At 46.2% G+C, this 26028-nt stretch overlaps 1 protein-coding gene across 2 annotated transcripts in view; it reads right to left on the minus strand.

Moving 5' to 3' along the window:
- Window positions 1-26028, minus strand: part of Stxbp1 (syntaxin binding protein 1) — a 66367-nt gene that overhangs the window by 17894 nt on the left and 22445 nt on the right. For both annotated transcript variants that reach the window (XM_047523854.1, XM_047523853.1), the window contains exons 2-11: window positions 19666-19715; window positions 17116-17197; window positions 12497-12573; window positions 11603-11681; window positions 10271-10374; window positions 8191-8339; window positions 6017-6101; window positions 4717-4847; window positions 3141-3248; window positions 1762-1822 (exon numbers count right to left, since the gene is read on the minus strand). In XM_047523854.1, coding sequence (XP_047379810.1) covers window positions 1762-1822; window positions 3141-3248; window positions 4717-4847; window positions 6017-6101; window positions 8191-8339; window positions 10271-10374; window positions 11603-11681; window positions 12497-12573; window positions 17116-17197; window positions 19666-19715 — 926 coding nt within the window. The remainder of the gene's footprint in view (window positions 1-1761; window positions 1823-3140; window positions 3249-4716; window positions 4848-6016; window positions 6102-8190; window positions 8340-10270; window positions 10375-11602; window positions 11682-12496; window positions 12574-17115; window positions 17198-19665; window positions 19716-26028) is intronic.

A 26028-nucleotide genomic window follows, 5' to 3' on the forward strand; every position in this document is an offset into this window, starting at 1 on the left:
CTGTGACTCTCGCAATGAATCTGCTGAACACAGGTCAAGTGTAGTTGATCCCAATGTCATGACTGTCTTACAAGTGGGGAACTAAACCTTGAAGTCTAGCAGTTATGTTATGATTTTTTGATTTTTTTTTTTTTTGGTACCGGGGATCAAACTCAGGGGCACTCGACCACTGAGTCACACCCCCAGCCCTATTTTGTATTTTATTTAGAGACAGGGTCTCACTGAGTTGCTTAGTGCCTCACTTTTGCTGAGGCTGGCTTTGAACTCTTCAATCCTCCTGCCTCAGCCTCCCAAGCTGCTGGGATTACAGGCGTGCCTCATGGTGCCTGGCTCTTCTATCCTTTTTTTGAGATGAGGTCTAAGTTGCCTAGGCTGGCCTCAAGCTTGTAATTTTCCTGCCTCAGCCTTCCAAGTCGCTGGGACTTAGATATGTGTCACTGTGCCTGGTTTCTGCCAGGTTTCGTATTTTATTCTGTTTATTGAACTAGAAAGCTGAGAAGCCGGTCCAGTGGTGCACACTCCTAATGCTGATTACTTGGCAGGAATGGGCTGACACACGACAGGTTAGAGGCAGCCTGGGCAAAATAGTGTAAGCCTGTCTTTAGTAAAAAAGCTGACTTGAGAGGCTGAGGTAGGAGGATCTTAAGTTCCAGGATAGCCTGGGCAACTTAGGGAGACCCTGTCTCAAAATAAAAAAATGAAAAGGGCTGGGGGTGTAGCTCAGTGGTGGAGCACCAGTGGGTTCGGTCCCAATTACTGCCCCCCTGATAAAAGTCATTGAGAGTGTAATTCTTGCCAAGAAAAAAGATCTTTTCTTCTAAGCACTACTTTCCTGCATACTCAGCTCAGCAGTCTCGGCATCAAGCTTGCTGCAACCCAGCACCAACAGAAAGCGGGCAGCTGTGCACACTGTTCTAACTGTGGGGACACACCTGTCTTGCCCATTTACCAAACAAAAATCTACGGAACTACTGCGGCACACCGGGTGTGTGCTGGGTGATGGAGACACAAGGACGGGTGGTGGTTCTGTTTTGTGAGCTTAACATGTCGCAGAGGATCCAGGCAAGCAAGCGAGGGGAACAGTGGATTTGGGCTTTTGAGGGAATTCAACAGGTAATATGGGTGTATCAAACACACACCTGACGGGTCTAGAGGGGCCCAGAGGTTTTCCTGAGGAAACCATGGCTGAGCCCAAGAACCAGGTAAGGCCTGAGGCTCAAGAGCCCTGGCATGGCTGGAGAAGGCGAGGTGGGAGCAGGAAGGTGGCAGGCACAGAGGAGGCAGCCGGACGCCCTGGCCTGGAAGGTGTGTCCTCAGATGGGGGGCTCTACTCTAAGGGAGGCTGAAGGCACCGAAGGGGTCTAAGGAAGAGGGCAACACGACCAGAGTTGCACTTAGTAAGGCCCCTTCCCTGCCTAAGATGGTCAGGCACCTCTGACAGCCAGGTAGGAGACCTCGGCAGGAATTCTAATTCCACCACGAGCTAAACCAAGCCTCACTGCTCTTCTGGCTTAAAATGAACCATGATCACAACCAGTAAATATTAAACTACTAAATAACAAAACCCAGCTCTCTCTAAACATCAGAAGATGGGAGCTCCAGATATGAATCACAAGTACAAAAACCAGATGAACTGACATTAAACGAAGAGAAAAATAAACCTCATTAACTCCCTAGTTGCAGGAGAAGAGGCCTTTCCCCCGCTCCCGGAAAGAGAACAGGGACTGATTTCCAGGGCACTGAGCAGTGGCGTGAGCTTACCTTTTCTCCAGTATTCATTCTCTTGCTAGAAGAAAAGTCTTTCAGAGACCGGGTGACCTCCCTGGAAACAGAAGGGGGCAGCTGAGTCTCAGCAACGCCAAGGGCTCTGCCGAGGGCACAGCACTCATGTACCAGCCTTCTCTTATGACTATGCAGTTACTTTCCTGCCACTTTAATTAATAGTTTAAACCAGTGGTCTCCAGAGCACGATGCCCCAGCTGGGTCAAAGGGCAAAGAGAAGAAAACATCAAAAGCCAGGCGTGGTGGTGCCACCTGTAATCCCAGCCACCTGGGAGGCCAAGCAGGAGGATCTTAAATTTGAGGGCAGCCTGGGCAACGTAGTGACTCAGAATATGAAAAAGCTGGAGATATAACTCCAGAGTATTTGCTTGGCATGTGCAAGGCCCTGATTCCATTCCCAATATTACCACTTCCCCCAGAAAAAAAAGTAAGAGAAAAAAACATTAAAACATCTATTCCTGTTTTACCTCATCCTTTTCAAATGTGTTTGAACATATATAAGTGCAATAAAGTGTATGATCTGATTAATCCATAGTTAAGTTTAAGTACTGAAAATGTGCAAATGTGCATCAGTAATTTTTTTTTTTTTTTTGTGGCGCTGGGGATTGAAACATTAGTAATTTTTAAGGCTGAGAGGTCAGGAAGGTGGGAGAAGGGCCAGAGAGGTAGTGATGCAGCTCAGGGTACAGGGCTTGCCTCCCGTGCATCAAGGCTGGGGGTTCAATCCTCAGCGCCACAGTGGGGAAATAAAGACAGAAAGAAAAGACAAATCAAAAAGGATGGGAGATGGTTTCTCTAAAAAATGCGACTATCCAAGGTGTACTGCTTTCTCACTCTTTGTGAATTTCCTGAGGATATCAACTCCCCATAGCAGAACGTGTTTTTCTGGAAAAGCAGAACTGCTAGTTATAGTTTAAAGGTCTTATAACAAGTGTAATTATTCAAAGCGCTTGGAAACATTTTCAGAGCAAGGGATGGTTCCGTGCACAGACAGGAGCTTTGCTCATGAATGTCAGGTGAGCACTGGCAAGACTGCGTGTCCGTCGCTACCATCCAGCTGGACACGGCGCGGAGCTCTCCGTGGAACGATTGGCTCTAGGAGCCTATGAGGCATTTTTCTGAGAGAGCCACAGTGCTTTCCAAGAATCCCAAAGGCAACCCTCAAGCAGAGTGGATTTTCTAACTTTATGAAATGGGAGTAGCTGAGCTCAGGGAACAGAAGGAGTTGCCATTCCTGGTTAGCATGCTGGCAGCTTTGCCAAGGCAATGAATTCACTCCCAAGTTGCCCAGAGCGAGCCTGTCACCCACGGCAGCTGGGCAGCGCGCCCGCCTGGAGGAGGCTCTGAGGGGCTCTTACTGGGACACCTCTGCGATGTGCTTGTGGCGCAGCGCTATCCACAGGTCATCGTCCTCGTCCAGAAGCACTTCCTTCACCCGTGCCTCCCCGATGCCACTCGTCTCGTACCTACAGGAGACAGGACTCAGGTGGGCTGCTGTCCCCAGGGAACTCACCTGGCCCCTTTGTAATGAGAGCATCTTCCCAGTGATCAGAGGAATGACTCATACCATGCCGACCGTCTGATGGGCAGCAGGTCAGCTGTGTAGGTAGCACCAACATGGTCTGCAGTTCCTCAAGGAGCAAGAGACTCACCGCTCTGCTCAAAGCCGACAATTTAAAGCTTTGTTTTACCTCTCCAAGGTTGGTCGATATGAGCTCCCCCAGAGCCACCTGGTCCAGGGCGTGAGGTCAGATTATACGTGGGTTTATTTATTTACTTACTTACTTACTATTTATTTATTTGCAGTACTGGGGGTTGAACCCAAGGGTGCTCTATCACTGAGCTGCATTCCCCAGCCCTTTTTCAAGTTTTTATTTTGAGACAGGGTCTAGTTAAGTTGCCCAGGCTGGCCCTGAACTTGTGATCCTCCTGTCTCAGCCTCTCAAGTTGTTGGGATCACAGCTGTGCATCCCCACACCCAGCTATATATGGGTTCAAGAGTTACCTACAGGGGACAGGCAAAGCTCCTGTTTATCCCTCTCCCGGAAAGAGCTAGGATGCCATCCTCAAATGGTGTCCAGCAGCTACATTCAGCTGGCCCTTGATGTACTGTTAAATGTGCAATCTGAAGAGCTGGAGGAAGCAAGAGTTACAGGTACTAAATGAAGAAGAGCTGAGAGTCACTCGTATTTTATAACCTTCATTTTGAAACTACCATTTTTATGATCAATGCTATAAACTAAATGACATGAAAACAGTAGTCTGTTGACATAAAAACAAAAATTAGGTTTTAGAAATTGTATTTCAGTCAGGTACGGTGGCATACACCTGAAATTCCAGTAACTCAGGAGGCTATGGCAGGAGGATCACAAGTTTGAGGCTAGCCTGGGCAACTTAGCAAGACCTTGTCTCAAAATAAAGAACAAAAAGGGTTGGGATGTAGCTCAGTGGTAGTGCACCCCTGGGTTCAATTTCCAGTACTACAAAAAGAAAAGAAAAGGAAACTGAGTTTCTAACTATAGCTACTAAGAAAAATATTTTTATAATGAAGAAAACAGTTTTATTGCATAGAAAGTTCAGTGAGAAACTCCTGTTGATATATTTTAACATCATCTATCTTATGATTAAAAAGTTTTAATTAAGTAAGACACACACTCACACACACTCAACCTATTAACAGCCAAGCAGGCTCCAATCTGAAGTGATATGAGTGTGAACTACAGATAAGAAGTTTCTGTGCTGCTCAGAAAGGGGCAAGTTCCTGCCTAGAAATGCCATGTGGATTTAGGAACCCACAGAAAAGCTTAGAGGCCTATTTGAGAGACTGTACCTGCTTGTCTTAGGCTTAAAAACATCCTTTTTCTTAAGTTAAAGGCCTTCCTAGTTCATGGTGCAAAGTTGCGGTCACTCTGGGGTCTATAACACTCCACTTACTTGTAAACGTCATTTTCAATAGGCAGCAGGTCGTAACTCATGGCCTGGAAAGTCAACTCATGAAGCACGGGGGAGCTGGGGTCAAAGCCCCGATCCAGGATCAGCAGCTGGGAGCGTGCCTTGTCTGGGCCCTAGAAGCAGACAAGGAGATGTCTCAAAGGCCACTTAGACAGCTAGAGCGGTCCACCTAGCAGAGTCCATCTTGTCAAGGGCACAGCAGGAAGAGAACAGGGAAGAGCAGCCCTACTAAAACAGCACCGAGCAATCCGCTGACTGCCTGGCAGGAACACCAGCACTCCAGGCAGACTCCAATATTTCCATTCCACAGTGAGGGCCTGTGGCGCAGATCTGAACCTGGCTGGGGGCCCAAGAGCATCTGGAGAAAAACACCCTCCAGGTTCAGCTATAGTGGGTGACCAAGCATCCAGACCAGGACCTGGGACTTTCTGTTTTAAATACAAGGTAGTGACGAACAGCTCTGAATCTAGTTGTGGCAGGAAGGGTGCTGAGGATTCAACTCAGGATCCCACACATGCTGTCCTACTGAGCTGCACCCAGCTCTGCATCTTGACTGCAGTAGTGGTTACATGCACTGTGCGAGTGTTAAAACTGCATTAGGGGCTGGGGATATAGCTCAGTAGGTAGAGTACTTGTCTTGCATGCACAAGGCCCTGGGTTCAATCCCCAGCACCACGCAAACAAAAAACTGCATTAGAGGGTTGGGGTTGTGGCTCAGTGGTAGAGCACTCACCTAGCACATGTAAGGTCCTGGGTTCGATCCTCAGCACCACATAAAAATACATAAATAAAAAACATGGAGGTATTGGGTCCATCTACAACTATAAAAATTTTTTTTTTAAAAACTGCATTATGTCAAAATGCATTCCACTGTCATGTATAACCAATTAAAACAAATTTTTAAAATTAATTTTAAAAAACTGCATTAGAGCTGTGCATACACAGAGCAGATGCAAAAACTAATGAAATCTGAATGAGTTCAAAAGATTGTACCCATGTCAACTTTTTGCCTTTGCCTTTTTGCCTTTGTACTACCAGGGGTTCCTGGGTGAGGGACATTCAGTGGTGAAACTGGGAAGGTCCTGGAGAACAGAAGCAAGTCGGTCACTCTGCAGAACACACCTGGCTCCCAAGAACTTTGGCATGTCACTGGAGGCCAACACACAGAAAGAGCAGCCCTCACACACATCTGTGAGCAATGTTACTGCACCGTCCCCTGGACTGTCACACAGACACTGTGGTCACTCTGTAAGGTGATCTTCTTGCCCAGCCCCAGACTTACTTCCCCCATTGTTGGGTCATCAGCTTTATAGGCGTCGAGTTTGTCCTGGATTAACTGAGCCAGCAAGGCGTTGTCCTTGTATTCCCTGACAAGAGAGGAGGAGCAGAGGGTGAACCACCTGGGCACCAAGTGAGGCACTCAGGGCACAGGGAAGGATGCAGGGAGGGCAGGAGACGCGTGGGCGTGGTCAGTACCACAAGAATGCATTCATGTACTACACATACATATGAAGGAAAAGTAAAATACTTAGCTCGGTACCTAGAACAAAAATAAGTGATTTCCCAAGCACAAGGCCCTGAGTTCGATCCCCAGAACCACACACACACACACACACACACACACACACACACACACAAAGTGATTTCCTTATTTGTTCTTTTTTTTTTTTTCATATTTTTTAGATATTGATAGACCTTTATTTTATTCATTTATTTTTATGTGGTGCTGAGAATTGAACCCAGTGCCTCACACATGCTAGGCAAGCGCTTTACCACTGAGCCACAACCCCAGCCCCTTATTTGTTCTTTTTAAAAAACTAATTAAATGGAAACAGAAGTCTAGATTAACGGCCAGGCTTCAAGACAGGCCTGGACCACTCCTCCTTTCCCATGATCAGGACATCTGGGCCTGACCTGTACGAGTCTCACTTCTCTTGATTCAAACTCCGTTGGGTCTATTTCATTGGCTGGTAAGTGACACGTTCGTCCACACAGCCGGGATGACAGCAGCGGGAACCGTCAGACCCCTCCGCCTGGCTGAGCATGACGACACTGCCTGGGCTCCCCTGGCTTTGCAGGGAGTTGGCTGATGTCACCCCTCCCAACCTCAGGACCACAGTGGCTTGTTCCCAGCCCAGGAGCGAGCGCCGAGGCCTGTTTCTTAACTTCCAGCAGGCTCTGCACCACGAGCCCACAAAGGCGGGATGCCAGGCCCTGAGGCAGCCACAAGGTGTTGCCCATGACCACACTTTCCTGCTAACAATGAGACAAGAAGGACGGGTGGCCCCTGAGTTGCAGGGAGCCCCCACTGCCTGGGGTCCATCCTGACCTGCCTCCCCTGCGCTCATCACTCCACGTCCAGGCCCTTCCCTGCTCTTGCAGTGGCCCTGCTTTGCTCTCCTGGCTTCTCCGCACCCCGACTCCCCCTCAGCCCTACCGTCATGCCTCCAGAGCGCTGAGTCTGCTCTCTGTCCAATCCCCAGACGTTTCCCAGTGAAGCCGCTGAAGGACATAATCCCAAACCTGGCCTTTCAGGCCTCCAGAATGCCTTCCTCTGGCTGCGTGCCCTACACGTGCACCCTGCAGACCCCTGCGCTGCCCCATGCTGCCCTCTGCTTTCCCAACTCCAAGCTCTGCTTATGCCAATGGCCAGAACCCATTGCCCTTCCTCATCTGCTTGAGATCGGAACCTGTCCTTCAAGATGCGCAGACATCACCTCTAGCGTGTCCTCTGCTGGAAGGGCCTCCGCCTGCCTAACTCCAGGCCTCCAGAGCACATGGCGCAGGTGCTGTGCACAGGGGCGGCCTCACAGGGACAAGTGCAGGAGTGCGTACCTGTGCTCACAGCTCGTATCCAGACCTTAGCTACCCAGACTGAATCTTCAGCACAAAGCAAGTAAGTGACAAGGAATTACCTCATAAATTTGACAAGAGTGTCCTTGGGAGAATTATTCAGTCAATATTGTATCTTACTCTCAAATACCTCTGTAGGGGCTGGGGCTGGGGCTCAGTGGTAGAGCGCTTGCCTAGAGTGTGTGAGGCACTGGGTTCCATCCTCAGCACCACATACAAATAAACAAACAAAAAAAGATATTGTGTCCATCTACAACTAAAAAGAATACTTAAACAACAACAAGAAGAACAACTCTACAAAGATAATATTGTTTTTTAGAGTCTAGAAAGAAATTGAAAACTGGAAAGCCCAGGCTACAGTCACGCAGGGATTGCACTTTGGTTATTTGATGGCTAAACGTATGTACATACTACGCTCTTTTCTGTATGCATTATATTTCAAGACACCGTAAAAGATAAAACCTTTAGAAGAGTAATCTTAAGTGAGAGATGCTGAAGCCTTGACCCTTTGAGGCAATGCCAGCGGAAACGTAAGACCAAAGGCAGACTTGGAGGTGCGCCTCGCTGGACGCCAGCACGCCTTCCCGGGAGACGGCGCCTTACCCCCGGTACCGCACGGCCGGGTACTCCTTCAGTGTGGCACACAGGGTTGCGATCTGCTCTGCCAGACGCTCTAGTATAGGATTCTTCATCTGAGCTTTGTGGGGACTGTAGAAGCTCTGGAAGGAGTCAGCAGAGTCCAGGGAATACACCTGAGGAGGGGAAAACAATGCACATGGCGTGTGTGTCCAGAGGGTGAGCCTCAGGCGTCCCACCACCCTGGCGGGGCACGTGCAGGACACGTCATTTGTTCCAGTGCCAGGCACCACGCCGAGCACCGGAGCTGCAAGTGGCCAAAATATCTCTGTCCTCAAGGAGTTGGAAGAGCAGTGGTGAGGGCAGCAGCGGACATTGAAGCGCTTGCCTGGCATGTGTGAGGCGCTGGGTATGATTCTCAGCACCGAACATGAATAAATGAATAGAATAAAGGTCCATTGATCATGGAAATAAATAAATAAATAAATAAATAGGGAAAGATGTCCAGGAGGACTGGACGGGGAGGACACTGGACTCACGGAGAAGGGGACACCTGAGTTAGACTTGAGGAGGTGGGGCATTCATCCCTGGCAGGAGACTTCCCTGGGGCGGACGGGCACCTAATGTGTCTGAACAACAAGGCCAGGAGAGAAGAGGAGGCTGTGCCCTCTAACAAATAAGTCACAAGCTAGAAATTGGGCTGTGACTGTGAACAAATGAAGAAGTTTTCTCTAAGTTTAATAATATCCTGTCCCTGTCCTCAGTAAAATGTTCTGATTTTTTATTTTTTATTTTTGGTACCGGGGATTGAACCCAGGGTGCTCCACCACTGAGCTACATTCCCAGCCCTTTTCATTTTTTTTATTTGAGACAGGGTCTTCCTAAGCTGCCCAGGCTGGCCGATCCTCGTGTCTCATCCTCCCGAGTAGCTGGGATTACAGGCAGGCACCACTATGCCTGGATTCCTTTTATTTTTTAAGGGGTCCCTCCCAGGAGTTTAAAATTTATTCTTAAAACTACCAAGTCTAGCAGTTATCAGTATTCTCACAGAACTTCTTTTATTTAAACTATCTTGATCTTCTTTAGAAAATGATTTTTTAAAAGGTCTATTACTTTCTTAAAGTTTCTGAAATGTAATATTGTTGGATAAGCTAAAGCTGGACTGTGTCCAATCCAGGTGGTGACAGCCCATGCGGGGAACAGAAATTGCTGCTCTGAAGCAGGAAACAGGCTTCAAGCCAAGTGAGAAGGGGCTGAGACCAGCTCTAAATGTTCCCTGTCTTTTCCATTCCTTCTTTTCTTTTCTTTTTTTTTTTTTTTTGATTTTTAGTTGTAAATGGACACAATACCTTTATTTTATTATTTCTATGTGGCGCTGAGGATCAAACCCAGAGCTTCACACATGCCAGGCAAGTGCTCTGCCACTGAGCCGCAGCCCCAGCACCCCCATTCCTCCTTTGCTAAGAACAGGTCACTCTCTGGTTCTAGAAGCTGCTCTGTAAAGAGCCAATACGCTATAATCACCTTCCATCACCATAAACGAAAAGGCGTGTTGGTTTTGGTTCTTTGTCTGCACAAGATGTTTTAACAAGACATACTTTGCATATTCCCTTACAACCAGCTTCAGCTTAACTGGTCTAACAACTTCATTTTCTTCCAGGTGAGAAGTGTGCTGCCATGGCCTCTGTGAGTGAAGGGTTAACAGCTACCCGGGCCACCATCTGTCCCTGCACGTGACCAGCTGATGCCATCTCCAACACAGCCTCGGCAGCAGATGGGATGCTCTGATCCCCCGCCTCTCCTGCCAGGCTCTCTCAGGACTGGCTGCTTGTGGTTATTTAAGGAGTCAGCCAAGAGGAGTGAACCTGGGCAAGGAAGACATGCACACAAAGGCCTGATGCCCGACAGGAGCCAGAAGTGACCGGTGAGTAAGACGAGGGCATCGATGCCTGCGGAAAACCATCTCCATTAAATAAACAGCCACACATGACAGTCACGTGGCCAATCAGAACAGGAAGCCAACCCTCCCCCACTTCACTTCGCCTGCCCTCCCTCACCAGCGCTCCCAACAGAATGATCAGTATGCAGATTTTCTGCTCGGCCTCACCTGGGATTCATACGGGAGAAACGCAATGTTGATTTCTGTCAGCGTTTTGATGACTTTGGCTGCTCGAGATTTTACCAGCTCGTTAAACAGGGCATCTGGGCAAGCTGCAGGAATGACAAGGACAGTCAGGTTTCCTGGGCAGCGGCTGGTTCACTGAACAGCTGAACGTGTCCAATAGATGCTTCATTTTATTCAGATTTTTAAAAGGCAACTAGATAGTTCATGCCATCCTAAAATATTCAGTACCTCCAGGGTATAAAAGGATAGAGACACAAAGAGCTAACAAAGACTGCTCTCTGATACCAAGGAAAGAAACCCAGAAGTGATCAAGGAGGGAGAAGGAAAGGTCTTTAATGTAAACGTGCATCTCACACCTATCAGACATTTCCCTCAGAACTGCTAAGTAGCTTGGCCGACGGGAGAGAACCATGACTTCCAGCAACTCTCCCAGGCCTCACAAAGGCTTCAGGAGCCCAGACACGTGCCACTGGCTTATCATTACTAATGCCATGGTCTGTTCCTTTTGTTGCTCATATTCAAATACTATTTATAAGGCTATTTTTTGCTATAACATTTCCATTTTCTCAGAGGTGATTTTAGGGGTCTTCTTAGAAGAGCAGGTGAAGTCTTGCTGTTTCATACTGTTCTACTCTTCTCTCATACCTTCTCCAGTAGGATCTATGCCCAAACCCGCACAAAATAAGAAACCCAACTTTAGAGCAACGAGGCAGATTCTACAATACAAGACCACTGGAGCACAATATCTCTGAGTTGAAAAACTAATAGAAATGCCCTGTAGGATACAGTGCTACCTGGAAGGCTGTACCTGAAATCAGGAAAATTCACAGCTCCATGCCCTTTGTCCTTAGAGGAGGTTCTGGGTGAGCTGTTCCAGCAGAAGGAAATGCAGGATCTAACAGGTGTGCATTTGCACGTGTTTATTTTTGTTACTTATGCAATTTATCTTCTGAACAGAAAATGAAAGGTTGGGAAAACCACGGAAACAATTTGTTTCCTCCCTATAGCCAGGCACAGTGCACACGCCTATAATCCCTGGGGCTCAGGAGGCTGAGGCAGGAGAATGGCAAGTGCAAAGCCAGCCTTAGCAACTCAGTGAGGCCCTAAGCAACTTAGCGAGCCCCTGTCTCAAAATAAAAAAAAAAATAAAAAGGGCTGTGGATATAGCTCAATAGCAGAGCACCCCTGGGTTCCATCCTCAATACCCCAAAAGAAAATAAAACAAAAACATTCCTAAAACCTATTGGCCTGACCTGGCTGGGTTCAGCCAGATGAGCTCCCCTGTGCAGCAGGGACAGTGCACAGTGTACTTACAGTCGGTGAAGAAGACGTGTGCAGCCCGGTACTTAGCAGTTGGTGGGTCCTTAAAGTCACTGATGAGAGAGTGAACAGACTGCGGACAGGAACAAAAGAGGACACTAAGTCCAATTCCAGAAGCAAATGGGACAAATATCTGAATGGACCTCAATCCAAGCTGGTTTCAAGCTACTTGCACAAAATAGCAGGGGGGTTTCTGGCATATGATTCTAGCACTCACGTTTGGCCACAGTCAGATTCTGAGAAGTTAAAATTAAGATTATTTCAGAGTTTAGATCATTCCAGAATGAGTGGCAATGCCACTTAACTTGGGTTCCTGAGAAGAGACCCACAAAGCTGGTGAGGACCCTTCTAGAACACTCATATTGATGTGCTGGCAATACAGTTGCAGCTGCAGAAACTCACAGGGAAGTCAATTCTCAAAAGTGAAAACCAGATGGATTTTTTTTAAATGTATAAATTAAGAGATCTAAGACAACTATCAACCAAAATCAAGGGGGGGACCTTACCTGGATGCTGATTTGAACCCCAAATTATGAGACAGGTAAATTTGGACACTAAATGGATATTGATTAAACAACCCTGAAAACATGAAGCAGCAAAGCCTGGAGGTAGCTCTCCTGCCTGAAGAGGGAGCACAAGGGGGAACCAGAGCGATCCGGGCCTGGAAGGCCAGCCGGGGCTTTCTGCATAACTGCCATATTTCAAAAGGCTTAGCAAACTCTTCACTTCTCATTGTACAAACACCCGCCCCCTTTGTGGATTGCAAGCTTAAGCACAGCAGCGTGTTAAATGCGTGCTTAACCTAGAAACGTCAGCTGCTCGGAGCCGCGGAGATCCCGAGCCCAGCACGGCGTCACCCCAGCTGGGCTCTCCCCTGGTGGCACTCACCTTCTCAGACGGAGTGATGAGGTACACAGCCTCCAGGCTGGGGAGCGGTTCTCTGCGCTTGTTGATGTCTTCCACAACTAGGCAACAAAACAGCCCAGGTGAGTGAGAAAACATGACTGGCGGTCAGAAAACAGAGCAATACAGACAGGCCACCCTCAGGCTGGGACAGGTAAAGGTCTACAGCTGGGGTGGGGCTCAGTGGCAGGGCGCTGGCCTAGCATGTGTGAGGCCCTGGGTTCCATCCCCAGCACCGCCAAAAAAGAAGAGAAAAGAAAAGAAAATCTACAGTAAGGAGAAAGAAAAAGAATCATTCATCCCTCCTTAAAGTGACCACATTTCTTGGGAGTACATGCCACCGTTTCACTATGCCAGTGATGTTGGAAAACCCGGAATCTTACTACACGACATATTTCCCACTCTGCACTGCAGTTCAATTCCTTGATCTATCATCAGAGGAAATGGGAAAGGTCACCTCATCTGCCCAGAACGGTTCTTTGCCTCCTCCTTCAGCTTTTTCTCATCTAAATAATCGCAATTCCTTTAGAATCTCCAGTTGGGTTTGTCGTGGATAGCCATGCCATTTTCCTCTGCACATCAAATAAAGTCCCCACAAACATCCTCTGCACAATATTCTCTCAACAGTTCAAAACCCAAACACTCTGTTAAAGCCAGTCACTGGTTTTGGCTTCCTTATGGTCATCTCAGCTACTTTGGGAGCACCTTCATCTCCTCTGTCACCTGATAAAGCTTAGCGGGGGGATTACCTATGCTGCAGCGCACTGGCATGGAGAGAACAGTACAGCTGTGTGGCTGTTGTTCTTTGTGCCGATGAGTTAAGTAAAAAAAGGTATCACTTCAGAAGTATACCTTGTAGCACTTACAAAGGCTTTCAAATCATGTTAAACTCAATCCCCCAGCTGGTCACGGTGGTACACCTGTGATCCCTGCAGCTCCGGAGGCCGAGGAAGGAGGATCACGAGTTCAAAGCCAACCTCAGCAACTTAGTGAGGCCCTAAGAAACTTATTAAGACTCTGTCTCTAAATAAAATACAAAAAAGGGTTGGGGATATGCCTCAGTGGTTAAGCACCCTGTGATCAAGTCCCAGTACCAAAAAATAAAAAATAAATTCCCCAAACATCTACTTTGCCAGAGGCTGTAGAGTTTTATATTTCACTTAGGCTACTAAGACTTCCTCCAAAAAATGTTTGGGGTCTCAACACAGGGTTGTGAACTTTTAAATTTCGCTAAGTAAGGACACTGAGACCCCCCCTTTGGGGGCGGGGCAGGGCAGAGCTGCACATGTTGAGGAGGTGAGACCCCATCTACCACAGAAGGTCAACAAACAACGTCAGCATCAACCAATCCAGAGACAGTAGCATAAGCATTTATTTAGGAATATGTATATTTAAAAAACAAACACACAAACAACAAACAAACAGGAGAGCAAGGTAGCAGCCCCCAGGGTGACAGGGGAGGAGGCAGCAGGATATAAGGCAGGATGTAATGCTTCTCCACTAAAGACCTCTTGGTGAGTTTGGCTCCCTTCTCCCGTTGTGCCTTTCTTGTGATAGGGGAAAGAAGGAGGGGTGTTAGCTGGGGTTTGTTTCTTTGAGATGGGGGTCTCACTATATTGCCCAGGCTAGTCTCAAGTCCCTGGGATGGAGCGATTCTCCTGCCTCAGCCTCCTGAGTAGCTGGGACTACGGGTGCATGCCACCATGCCCAACTGGGAAAATAGTTTTATAAAATTTAGTGAGGAAAATAACTTAATAAGCTCAAAATTGAGGCAAGCCTGTTTATAACATGGGCGTGGATCACTGGATGACACAAAAGTCACTCAAAACAGTGTGTGTTCCCACATCAACAGGAAAACCCACAAGATATTACCATAATTTCGCAAATTAAGGACTTTTCTGGTTTTGGTACTGGAGATTGAACACAGGGGCACTTTACTACTGAGCCACATCACCAGCCTTTTTTGTTTTTTATTTTGAGACAGGGTCTCACTAAGTTGCTCAGTGCCTCGCTGAGTTGCTGAGGTTGGCTTTGAACCTGTGATCCTCCTGTCTCAGCCTCTGGAGCCTCTGTGACTACAGACCCACAGCACCACACCTAGCATAAATTGAGGGACTTTTAACATCCTAAATAGGAAAGATAAAAAGCGGCTTGGGCTTGGTGATACATGCCTATAATTCCAGTTATTCCCAGCATGGGTAGTTTGGCAAGATCCCATCTCAACAAAACAAAACAAAACATACAAACAAAAAAAAAACCCTGACATAATTTTAGAATAAAGAACAGACCTTAAAATGAAATAATTAAATTTAGCTAGTTTAATGAAAAACTCAACCCTCCTACTTTTCCTCCTTTAACTGTGGTATGTGATGATTTTAACAAAGACCACCAAGGATCTGTGAACTACACATCATACGAAGGTGCCTGTCTCCAAGGGAAAAAAATCAGGAGACACGTTGAAATAGATGTACCCCTGACATCACGTGCTGTCTTAGAATAATACCTCAAAAGAGACTGCTTTTCCTTTCAAGAATCTATAGACTGATTGATCGTGGTGCTGCAGACTGAACCCAGAGCCATGTGCATGCTAACTATATGCTCTACCACTGAGCTACAGCAGCAACCCAAGAGACTGCTCAATCAATGTTGCCTGAAAGATGAAAATACACAATGTTTCTTGAAAGGAGCTTTGGGTAAGACTGGAGCTGCACAAATGTGAATAAGAGCTCTGGAACAGGAGCCAGAAGGTCTGAGTGCTCACTCCATCACTACCAGGTATGACACGGCTAGTGACCCTGGGCAGGTGAAGCAACTTTCTTTTTTGGTACCAGGGATTGAGCTCAGGGCGCTTAACCACTGAGTCACATCCCCAGTCCTTTTTTTTTTTTTTTTTTTTTTTACATTTTGTTTAGAGAAAGGTCTCACTGAGTTGCTTAGGGCCTTGCTAAATTGATGAGGCTGGCTTTGAATTCGCAATCCTCCTGCCTCATCCTCCTGAGTCTCTGGGATTACAGGCATATACCACCATGCCCAGCTAGATGATGCAACTTTCAAAAAATCCATTTATTTGGCTGGGAACAGTGACACATGCCTATAATCTCAGTGACTTGGCAGGCTGAGACAGGAGGACTGCAAATTCAAGGCCAATCTTAACAACATAGCAAGACTCTGTCTCAAAAATTAAAAAGGGTTGGGGACGCAGCTCAGCGGTAGAACCCCCTGGGTCCAATCCCCAGTCCTACTAAACATAAAAATAAAAAAAACCTACTTATTTGATCAAATTATGTTTGCTTATATGAATGTAGCATAATGAATGCCATTATTATATAACCGTAATGCACCAATAATACAATTTTAAAAACTATTTTTTGTGAAATTATAATGCACATTCCAAAGAATATATAAAACAAACAGAATAACTGTAATACAAATGTCTGGATCCGTACCACCCCAATTAAAAGAACCTTGCCAGTGTGGCAGAAGCACCCTCTCCCTGTGTCTCTTCCCTCATCACGACCTCCCGCTTCTCTCCAGAGAGAACCACCATCCTCAGTGGCATGGAGTGGGCTCTTCCCCACCTCAGTCTGCACTGAGCAGCATCGGCCTTGAGCTGTACGTACAGGGAAGCGCTGGAGGAGCACTCCTGTGTCGTGCTTCTCTTGCTCAACACTGGGTTTATCAGATTCAGTCGCGCTATTGAGGGGGTGTCTGTTTTCACTGTCAGGCAGATTCTGCGGTGTAACTTCACTACCCCACAACTTATTTAACCATTCTGCTTCTGTGTGTGTGTGTGGTGCTGGGGACCAAACACAGGGCCTTGCACATTTAGCCATTTTACTCTTGAAGGACATTTTGGCTGGATCCATTTGGGGCTCCCGTGAACGCCCTACAAGTGCTCCTGTGCATGTCCTGGGCGCTCACAGAGCCCACAGGACACACACACCTTCACTTTTACTGGGCATAGTTCAGAGTTGGTCAGAGTATTCAGACAATGGCCATCCCATCATTTAAGAGTCCTCATTTTTCTACCTCTTCACCATCACTGGACATTATCAGGGCGTAAGTATTTAATGTGTTGAGCCTATGTGATGTCCCACTCTCCATGTATTTATTGGCCATGTGGATTTCTTCCTTTCTGAAGTGTCCATTCTGATCTTTTCTTTTGTGATACCAGGGGTGCTTAACCACTGAACCACAACCCTAGTCCTTTTTTATATTTCATTTAGAGACACTCTGCAAAGTTGCTTACTGTTTTGCTAAGTTGCTGAGGCTGGCTTTGAACTTGCTATCCTCCGGCCTCATCCTCCTGAGCCACTGGGATTACAGGCATGTGCCACCGCGCCCAGCCTAATCTTTTCTCTTCATCTAACCTTCCTTTGGGCATTCTGTTAATGACACTTAAGGAGCACCTAGCACTGCACTAGGTGCTAAGGATTCAGCGATGAGGAAAGAGATGGCCGTGGGTCTCTCTTGGGTTTACAGTCTTGCCACACAGGTTGTCGAGAGCATCAAAGGTCAAACAATAATGGAGGAAGGAGTAAAGCACCCCATGGGGATGGCGAGAGGGCAAGTGTGGCTCAAGTGCGAGACCGTGCTGTGCTCACTTGTTATCCCTTCGGTCATGATGTCCGTCATCTTGCAGCAGGAGGACAGCATCCTCATGCTTAACTGGTCCACCACCAGCACCTGGAAGAAAAGAGAACAGCTCATGGCTGCGTGGCTGCCAGGAGTCTCCTCAGCTCGCTGGGGCAGGCTTCCCAGAGAGCTCCTGGAACGCAGAACATGGAAGAAGCCCGTTCCCCGCGGCACGAGTCTGCAGTCATGCTTGCCTCCCGCTCCCACACCCAGACCTGTTCTTCTAGGAGTGACCGTTTGCTCTCACTAACGACGTAATTTCATAAACTTAAAGTATTTTTTCTTTCCAGCTAGGTACGGTGGTGCATGCCTATAATTCCAGCTACCCAGGAGGTGGAACCAGGAAGGTCGTAAGTTTGAAGCCGGCCTGGGCAACTTAGCAAGACCCTGTCCCAAAATAAAAAATAAAATAAATTTTAAAAAGCTGGGTATGTAGCTCTTGATGGAGTGCCTGCCTAGCAAGCACAAGGCCCAGGGTTCAATCCCCAGTACTGAAAAAGAAAAAACTAAGAAAATAAGTACTTGTAAAAAAAAAAAAAAAAAAAAAAAAAAAAAAAGGACTGGGGTGGGGTATCATCTGTAGCATCAACACTCAGAGATAATCATATTAGTGAGTATTTTTCAGGGCACGACTCGTTCTTTATTTGGAGGTTGGGGTACCAGGGACTGAACCCAGGGGTGTTTACCACTGAGTCATATCCCCAGTCCTTTTTATTTCAAAACCGAATCTCACTAAGTTGCTGAGGCTGGCCTCAAACATACAATCCTCCTGCCTCAGCCTCCCAAGTTGCAGGGATTATAGGCGTGCATCACCACACATGGCCATAGCCTATTTTTAAGGGAGAATCCTAGAGTTCACACGTATGGTATGGCACATAAGGACTCTGTCTAAACTAGAGGAACAAGAAAAGCACCCCAGTCCTGGTCTAAGTGCACCCTTGCAGCACTCAGCTCACCCTTCCCATCCCCATCTGGTCCACAGTGGACAGAGGGAGCCAGAAGTTAAAACAAGGCAACTGATCTTCTTTAGTGATGTCAGCTGAGAAGGAAGCATGGGAGCCAGGTGCGTCAGGGCAGACGTGTGGACCCGAAAGCTCTCTGCTGCAGTACAAGGGCCACCTAGTTTCATTTTACGAGGCAGCTTCCTTGAGAATAGCTTAAAACTCCCATGTCTACAAACCCATTTCTGATGGGAAGGGCAAGAGAGAAAGATGTGCATCCTGAGTCCCTCCAGATGGCCTCCCCTTCTGGGTGGTGAGAGGATGGATGCGCTCGCTAAAACAATGGCACAAGGCCAGAGGGAGGCTTTAGAATCTTCCCATATCAATCGGTTCTATTGTCCCCAGGTCCAGTGAACCTGAATATGTGTGGGCTCTTGACCATTGGCAACTTGCGGGCAGAAAAGCCAGTATAAACCCCATGGGGAAGTTCAAGTAAAATGCACACTCTCCCGGCCAGTATGATGACTGGCTCCAGACAACTGAGCAACATTTAAAGTGCTGACAATGTAGGGGGTGCGTGGTGCCCACCTGTAAGCCCAGCTACTTGCGGGGCTGAGGCAGGAGGATGGCAAGTGCAACCTCAGCCTGGACAATTCAGTGAGACCGTTTCAAAATACAATTTAAACGGGGCTCTGCCCAGTAGCAGAGCGCTCTCCTAGCATGCACAAGGCTCAAGGTTCAATCCCCAGTACTGCAAAATAAATAAAATAATTATAATAAAGATAACACAATGCTGGCAACATGCACAGAGGACGGCACGAGCCATTCCTGAGTCAGCCACGGCAGGAACCCAGGCCATTCTGTCGTGGCTTAAACGCTTGCTTTTGTTCACATCGCAGTTTCTAGCACTGCACTTGTTACTTTATGAAAAATTTTACTCCTTTTGTCTTATACAGTTATAGCTGGAAGAGGAAAGAACACATGAGGCCTACTCAAACTGTTGTGTGGGCTTCCTGGAGATGCTTTATAGCCACCAAAGGAGCAAGTAGAGTCTCTTCTCCCTCTCCCATAGAACACAGGACAAATGCACCTCCTGTTTATCTAACAGGTTCCATTTCAGATTTGGTTTGATAAAAGAGTTCCACCGCTCACTGCCCAACCAGGTGATCTTTCTCTTTTTTGCAGTACTGGGGACTGAAGCCAGGGACGCTCTACCACTGAGTCACATCCCCAGTCCCTTTTTATTTATGAAACTTATTTTCGAGACAGGATCTCACTAAATTGCCCAGGCTGACTTGAACTTGCGATGCTCCTGCCTCAGCCTCCTGAGTCACTGGAATTGCAGGCATGTGCCACCATGCCCAACACTGACTGGGTGATCTTTAAATAAGCTTTACGACCAACAGATTTCTGAACCAAGATCCTATAAAATGGAAGGCAGAGCAGGTCACCTAAATCCAAGAGCTTTCTGCACCTCTGGTGACATAAAGCCCCCATTCCTGCCTATCCCTTCCCTCCAGCTCGACCACCCCTCTTATTTTTTCCATATGAACTCACTTTTAGGGCCATTTTACTTACCTTCCACTCCCCCTTCTTCTTGACCTTCTTTATCACATCATGCATGATCTCTAAAAGAGGAGGAAGAGGGGGATTATTGTCACTTTGATTGCATGCCTGCCTATTAGACTAGGTTATTTGCTCTTGGGTTTCATCCTCAAATCCTGCAATCCCACCAATCTGTCAACTAAGTCGATCAACCCACCATTACTTTAGTGGTTCTAAACTTTTTGGTCTCAGGACTTCTTAGAAACTGAGGGCCCCCAGAGAGTCTGTTTATGTAAGTAGATATCTACTGGCATTTGCCACATGAAAACTTAAGCTGAAAAAGTTTTAAATTATTTATCAATTCATTTAAAATAATAATAAAGCCATTCTGTTTAATAAATAGCAATTTAATAAAAAAGTAATAATATTTTGCACAATAAGAAATCTTAGGAATAGCTGGGTGCAATGGTGCATGCCTGTAATCCCAGTGATTTGGGAGGCTGATTCCAGGGATCCCAAGTTCAAGGCCAGCAACTTAGCAAAATCCTATCTCAAAATAAAAACAGAAAAAGATCTGGGGATGCAGCTCAGTGGTAGAGCACCCCTGGTTCAATCCTCAGTAACATATGCACACACAAAGAAAGAAATCCTACGGAGATTAGCAGTTTTGCATTTTTGCAACCTCCTTAATGTCTGACTCCATGGGGGACAGCTGGATTCTCCTAGATGCATCTGCAACCAATCTGTCCTAAACCACGTAGCATCTGGCAAACTCCACTCTTGAAAAAGTGAAAAAGGACCGGGGATGTAGTTCAGTGGTACAGCACCCCTGGATTTAATCCCTGGTAGCAAACACACACCCACATACTCACTGCAGTAAACTTGAAAAACACAGAAAATTATAAAGAAGAAAATATCGCGCTTTATTTGTATACTTAAAAATAAAAAAATAAAAAGAAGATAATAAAAAGAAAAGTCATCTGTGATCCTGCCAATTTGAAGTGCTTAACATTTTAGCTTATTTCCTATTAGTTTTTTCCATGCACTTTTACACAGTTAAGATCACAATGATATGTAATTTTGTATTATGTTTTTTTCACTTCACATACTCATTTTCCTGCATTAATAAAAATGCTTCCTAGGATTTTCAATGCCTGCATAATAGTCCATAGTTTAGTCAAAAATATTCCCAATAGTCTTTTAGATTATTTCTCATGTTTCTGAGTGGTGAAAAAACCGGAAACAAATATATCCAACAGAAGAGCAGTGGTTAAGTAAATTAGGTTACATTTGTGCAATGGAATACTACATATCCATTAGAAATAACCGCAAGAGAAAACAGGCATTCATGCATTCGCTCTCATTCCCAAAACCCCTGTTGCATAACCACGGTTTGCTAGTCGTGTACCAGGAAGGAGTGGCAAGATGCATTCAGCTCCTGGGCTCACTCCAGCGTGGAAGCAGCTCCACATCAAAGGAGCCGTCACTGCTTCTCCCAGGAGCTCCAGAGAGAGCAATAAGCAATGATGGTGGGAAACAAAAACAGGCGTGGGCAGCTGTGGAAACAGGAGATCAGGCAAGGCCACTCTGAGGAAGTTGGGCCTGACCAGGAGGAAGCAGCCAAGAACTGGGGAAAGAAGCACCAAGTGCAAAGGCTTGAAGGGGAAAAAGGAAACAGCACTTGATGTTTTCTTGGAACTGAAGTTGGTATTTTTTGGTTGAGAATGGAGGCCAGGTCAGACAGGGCCGGGGCACGGTTTCATCGGAAGTGTGCAGCGAAGGCACGGGAGGGAGGAGGGAGGTGCCCAGATGCACAGCAGAGATGAGAAGAGAAGCAGGAGGCCAAGGCAGCAGAGCAGGCGTGACAGGGTGGTGGATGGAGGTGAGGAGTGGTGGATGTGATGTTTGCATCAGAGGTGAAGCCAACAGGCTGCAGTGAACTGAGGAGGGCTCCAAGATCTGGGGCTTAAGACACTGAAGGAGAGACATTTAGACTGAGAGGGGGAGAACAGCCAGAGTTCTATTTTGGCTGCTTAAGACTGGGATGGCTAAGAGACACCCAAGAGGGGACACTGGGTAAGCCGTTGTAGGTAGCTCTGGAGCTTGGAAGAGTGACTTGGCTGTAGTTAAAAACTGGGGAGTAATCACCAAACAGAACAGGAGGTAAGGTTGGAGAAAATCCCTCACCCTGATAGGATCAATAAGATGCGGATGGAAACATGATCTTGTCCTTGCAGAGCCTTTCAGTGAGACAAACAAGGACGATGCCAGACTAAAGGGGGGAGGAGAAAGGGGAGACAGGCTATCTGGACAAGTTTTACCAAAAGGTCGCAGAGAATGATCATGAAAACTAACAGGATCTGCAGAGACGTAAAAGCAAGGTGGGGTCTTGTTTGTTTTTAAAGACATGAGATTATTTTTTTTATGAAATTGGCAATAAACCAAAAAAGAGGATGGACAGCGGAAAGACTGAGGTCCCCAGGAGGAAGAAGGGGTTGGATCTGAGACAGGCCAGAGCCTGACCTGGGTAGGAGGCAGAGATCCGCATGACACCACACTGTTGGGAGTGGGGGACCTGCAAGTGGATTCAGATGAGAGGTACAGCGGCATCGTGAAGGGTTGTTCCACTGGAGACAAAGTTATCAGCTGAAGGTTGCAGGGCACGTAGAAGGTTTGAAGAAAAAGGTACCTGGCTGGGGGTCCAGCGTGGTGGTGGAGTGCTGGCCTAACATGCGCAAGGCCCTGGTTCAATCCCCAGCACTGCCAAAGACAGAAGATACCACGTATCTTCCCAGCGACTGAGGAAGTGAATTTATTCTGTTCTAGCATTTCTGGACAGTTCTTTTGATTAATTTTTTATTTATTTACTGGGGATTGAACTCAGGGCCTTGCATATGCTAGGCATTTCTGGATGGTTCTAAGGGCTAATTTCAGGTTCATGATTGTGATTTAAAGTGAAACCAGTTTAATTATGCAGGTTCTCTTTTTCCTCCCCAACGATACGTCCGGATGCAAAAAGGAACAGACCCTTGGTTAAGGTTAAGGTTTTCTCGGGTAAGTACAACATAGGGAGAAAATGTGCACACTATATGGCTGGGGGGCTGGGGATAGGCTCCACCTATTTCCCTTACCAGCAGACATGCACAGGACAATTAGAAAACTTACACCACAGTGTTATTTTTATGAAGTAAGATTATGATTAATCTTCAGTTGCCAATTTGTACCTTTCAGTATCCCAAGCTTTCTGCATAGGATAATGTGTCAGTGACCATCTTTGTTCCCAGAGTTCTTTGCACAAATCCAACAGGAGAGCTTTCTGAGTATGGAATAAATGCATGAAAAGTATAAATGTTCTGGGCTTCTGATAAATGCTGCCAAGTTATTATCCAAAAACAACACACTCTCACCAGTATGATTCTTCAGGTCAACTACTAACTCGTAAAATAACATCTTAAGGTTTGTCTGTTTTAATCTCTGCTACTATGAAAGCAGAAAGGGCATAGTTCTCAGTCTTTATTTTGCTTTTTGTGGTGCTGGGAATTGAATCCAGGACCTTGTGACTGCTAGGCAAGTGCTCTACCCCTCAGCTATATCACCAGCCCTCTCTGTTTTTATTTGAACTTATTACTGAGGATATTTTTGCTACGAAAAATTAAACGCAGAGAAACAAGTTGTACCCCATTTGTTTACAATAAAAAATAAATAAATTTTAAAAAATAAAAATTAACTGCACTGAAAAATTATTTTGCTCAAGAAACCTTCTGATTGGGGAAGGCAGAGATATAATCAGAAAGCCAAACCAAGTACCACAAGTGTGAAAGACACAAATAACTGCTGCAGCTGCAATTCTTCCTACAAAGTTACTTCCTTCCCAAAATTCTCAGAGTATATATTTGTCCTGGGTATTATTAACAGCCAATTCTAACCCTGCCCTACATTTTTTAATCCAAAACCAAAAAGGAAACAAGGATTAAGACCATTTTAGCATTAAGAATCAAGTTGCCTGAGCTACTTTCTCCCCTATAATCCCTGGCCATCACACTCCCTCTCCTTCCTGCACCCTCTTTATGTGAAGAAAAACCACAGAGCTCTTGGAGCTGCTCCAGCCAAGAGGCCCAATTCCTGCACACCAACCATGGCCTCTACAGCCTCCTCTCCCACCCACTGGGTCGACATATGTGTTCAAAAGTTCAGGGGCAGTCTCCATCTCTCTGTAATAAGGAGGACCAAGGCCCTGCTGGACCTTGCTTCCTTCTTGGCCAAGAGGGAAAGAAAGCAAGTCCTTCTCTACCACATCCTCTAGGTCCTGAGAACTCAGCACACTCCTCCATCCTGAGAGAAACAGCGGGTAGTCTGAGGTTACCTGGGACATCTTCAGATGCACCCAATATCACAACTGGAGTCCCCAAGGCAGGTTCTAGAATCACTGCAGGAACTGCTCAAGGCCTATGGCACCCCCCAAAACCTCACCCTTATGGCCCAGGGACTCAGTACGACCACCCAGCACACTGTGACACGTGCCAGATACCCTGAGCCCAGGGCATGCTGAAACACCTGGAACAGCAGGACCAATATCAGATGGACTGGAAGGTCAGGAGCACACTTCAAGTTGTCAAAACCATGGGCGGGTCAAATGTTCTGGACTCTAAAGCCCCAGAGGCAGAACAGATGTCCTAGGAGTGGGGGGGGGGCTCCTTTTGCTGAGGAGAGTAAGGCAGTCCGACTCCAGGCCACAGCTCCCTTTATCCAACGTGGGAGCTCTGCAGGCTGCTCTCTTGAATGAACCAGGGGGTGAGGGTGCAGGGTTGACTCCCAGGCAAAGTCACCACACCCCTCAGGGCTAATAAAAAAATGGTCCGGACAAACCAGGGTTACAAATTCAGGTTCAGGCTTTTGCTGGCTGTGTATCCTTGGGCAAGTTTTTATTTCTTTTTCTTTTTGTGCAGAATAGGGGATGGAACCCAGGTCCTTGCACATCCTAGGCAAGCACTCTGCCACTGAGCAACACGCCCAGCCCTGGGCAAATTTAAAACCTTTTAAGCTTAGGTTTTCCCATCTGCAAAATTTAAATTAAAATACTTTAATGGCCTATTATGAAGATTAATGAGATATGCCTAGGAAGGCCCTCGGTGTCTATTGTGATGCCACCATCAAAGCATATTATTCATACAAAGAAATAAGGTTATGAAAAATCATTTCTACCAATCAAGATTTTAAATATAATATAAAAAATCTTAAAGTAAGATTAAAATATAGTTTTACCAGGTGTGGTGGCACATGCATGTAATCCCAGAACTCAGGAGGAGGGAGGATTGCAAGTTAGCAAGACCCTGTTTCAAAATTTTAAAACAAGGCTGGTGATGTGGCTCAGTGGTTAAGTGCCCCTGAGTTCACTCTCTGGTACCAAAATAAACAAATTTTAAAAATTACGGTTTTAAAATAATCACAAAAACATTCTAATAGCAAACTCTATGCATATTTAATAAAAAGTTTAAGCCTGTGCTCTGTAATAAACATATGAACACATTTTAGAATGATGGTACTATTGCACCAACGTATAGAAATCCTAAATGTAAATATAAAATGGAACATAAGGACCATCATCCCCCTTCCAAGAGGACAGAGGAACCTCTGGCTATCTAGGAAGCACATGTCCAGTTGAACCACAAGCAGAACCCCATTGAAAGTTAAAGATCTTTAATGTCACCTGACATGCACACAGGGCAACATTATTTAATACTGTTCCAAAAATTCACTTCAGAACACAAAATGAATCACAATATTGGTACGAATGGCCAGGCACAGCGGCATGCTCCTGTAATCCCAGCAACTGGGGAGGCTGAGGCAAGAGAATCATAGGTTCAAGACCAGCCTCACCAACTTAGTGAGAATCTGTCTCTAAACAAAAATTAAAAAGGGCTGGAGGTGTGGCTCAGTGAAGCACCACTGGCTTCAATTTCCAGTACCAAACAAAATTACATATATATGTATTTACAGGTCTGTACGTAATATATGTGATATATGTAATATGTATTATACATACATGTAATATATACGTTATATGCATGTATGTAATATATATTATAGAATACTCACCTACAGAAATCAAATCAAAACTATTAGAAAAATTAAAACATTTAGCAAGGTGGCAGAAAGAAAATAAATACACAAAAATCAAGAGAACTTTAACAGGGCAACAATAACCAGATTCCAGGAGGACAGTGCCAGTGTTACCAGTGTACCAGGGTGGGGACTCTGCCCCTAGGGACTGTTGCACTGTCCTCTCCCTGAAGCAACATGGCCACACATCTATTCTTCTTTCCCTGAGGGTACTTGGGACATCTGAAGATAGCAAACAAGGCTGCTGGCCTGTGCTGTGCTCCAGTCTCCTTGCTG

The sequence above is a fragment of the Sciurus carolinensis genome, chromosome 14, assembly GCF_902686445.1.
Source record: "Sciurus carolinensis chromosome 14, mSciCar1.2, whole genome shotgun sequence".
NCBI lineage: Eukaryota > Metazoa > Chordata > Mammalia > Rodentia > Sciuridae > Sciurus > Sciurus carolinensis.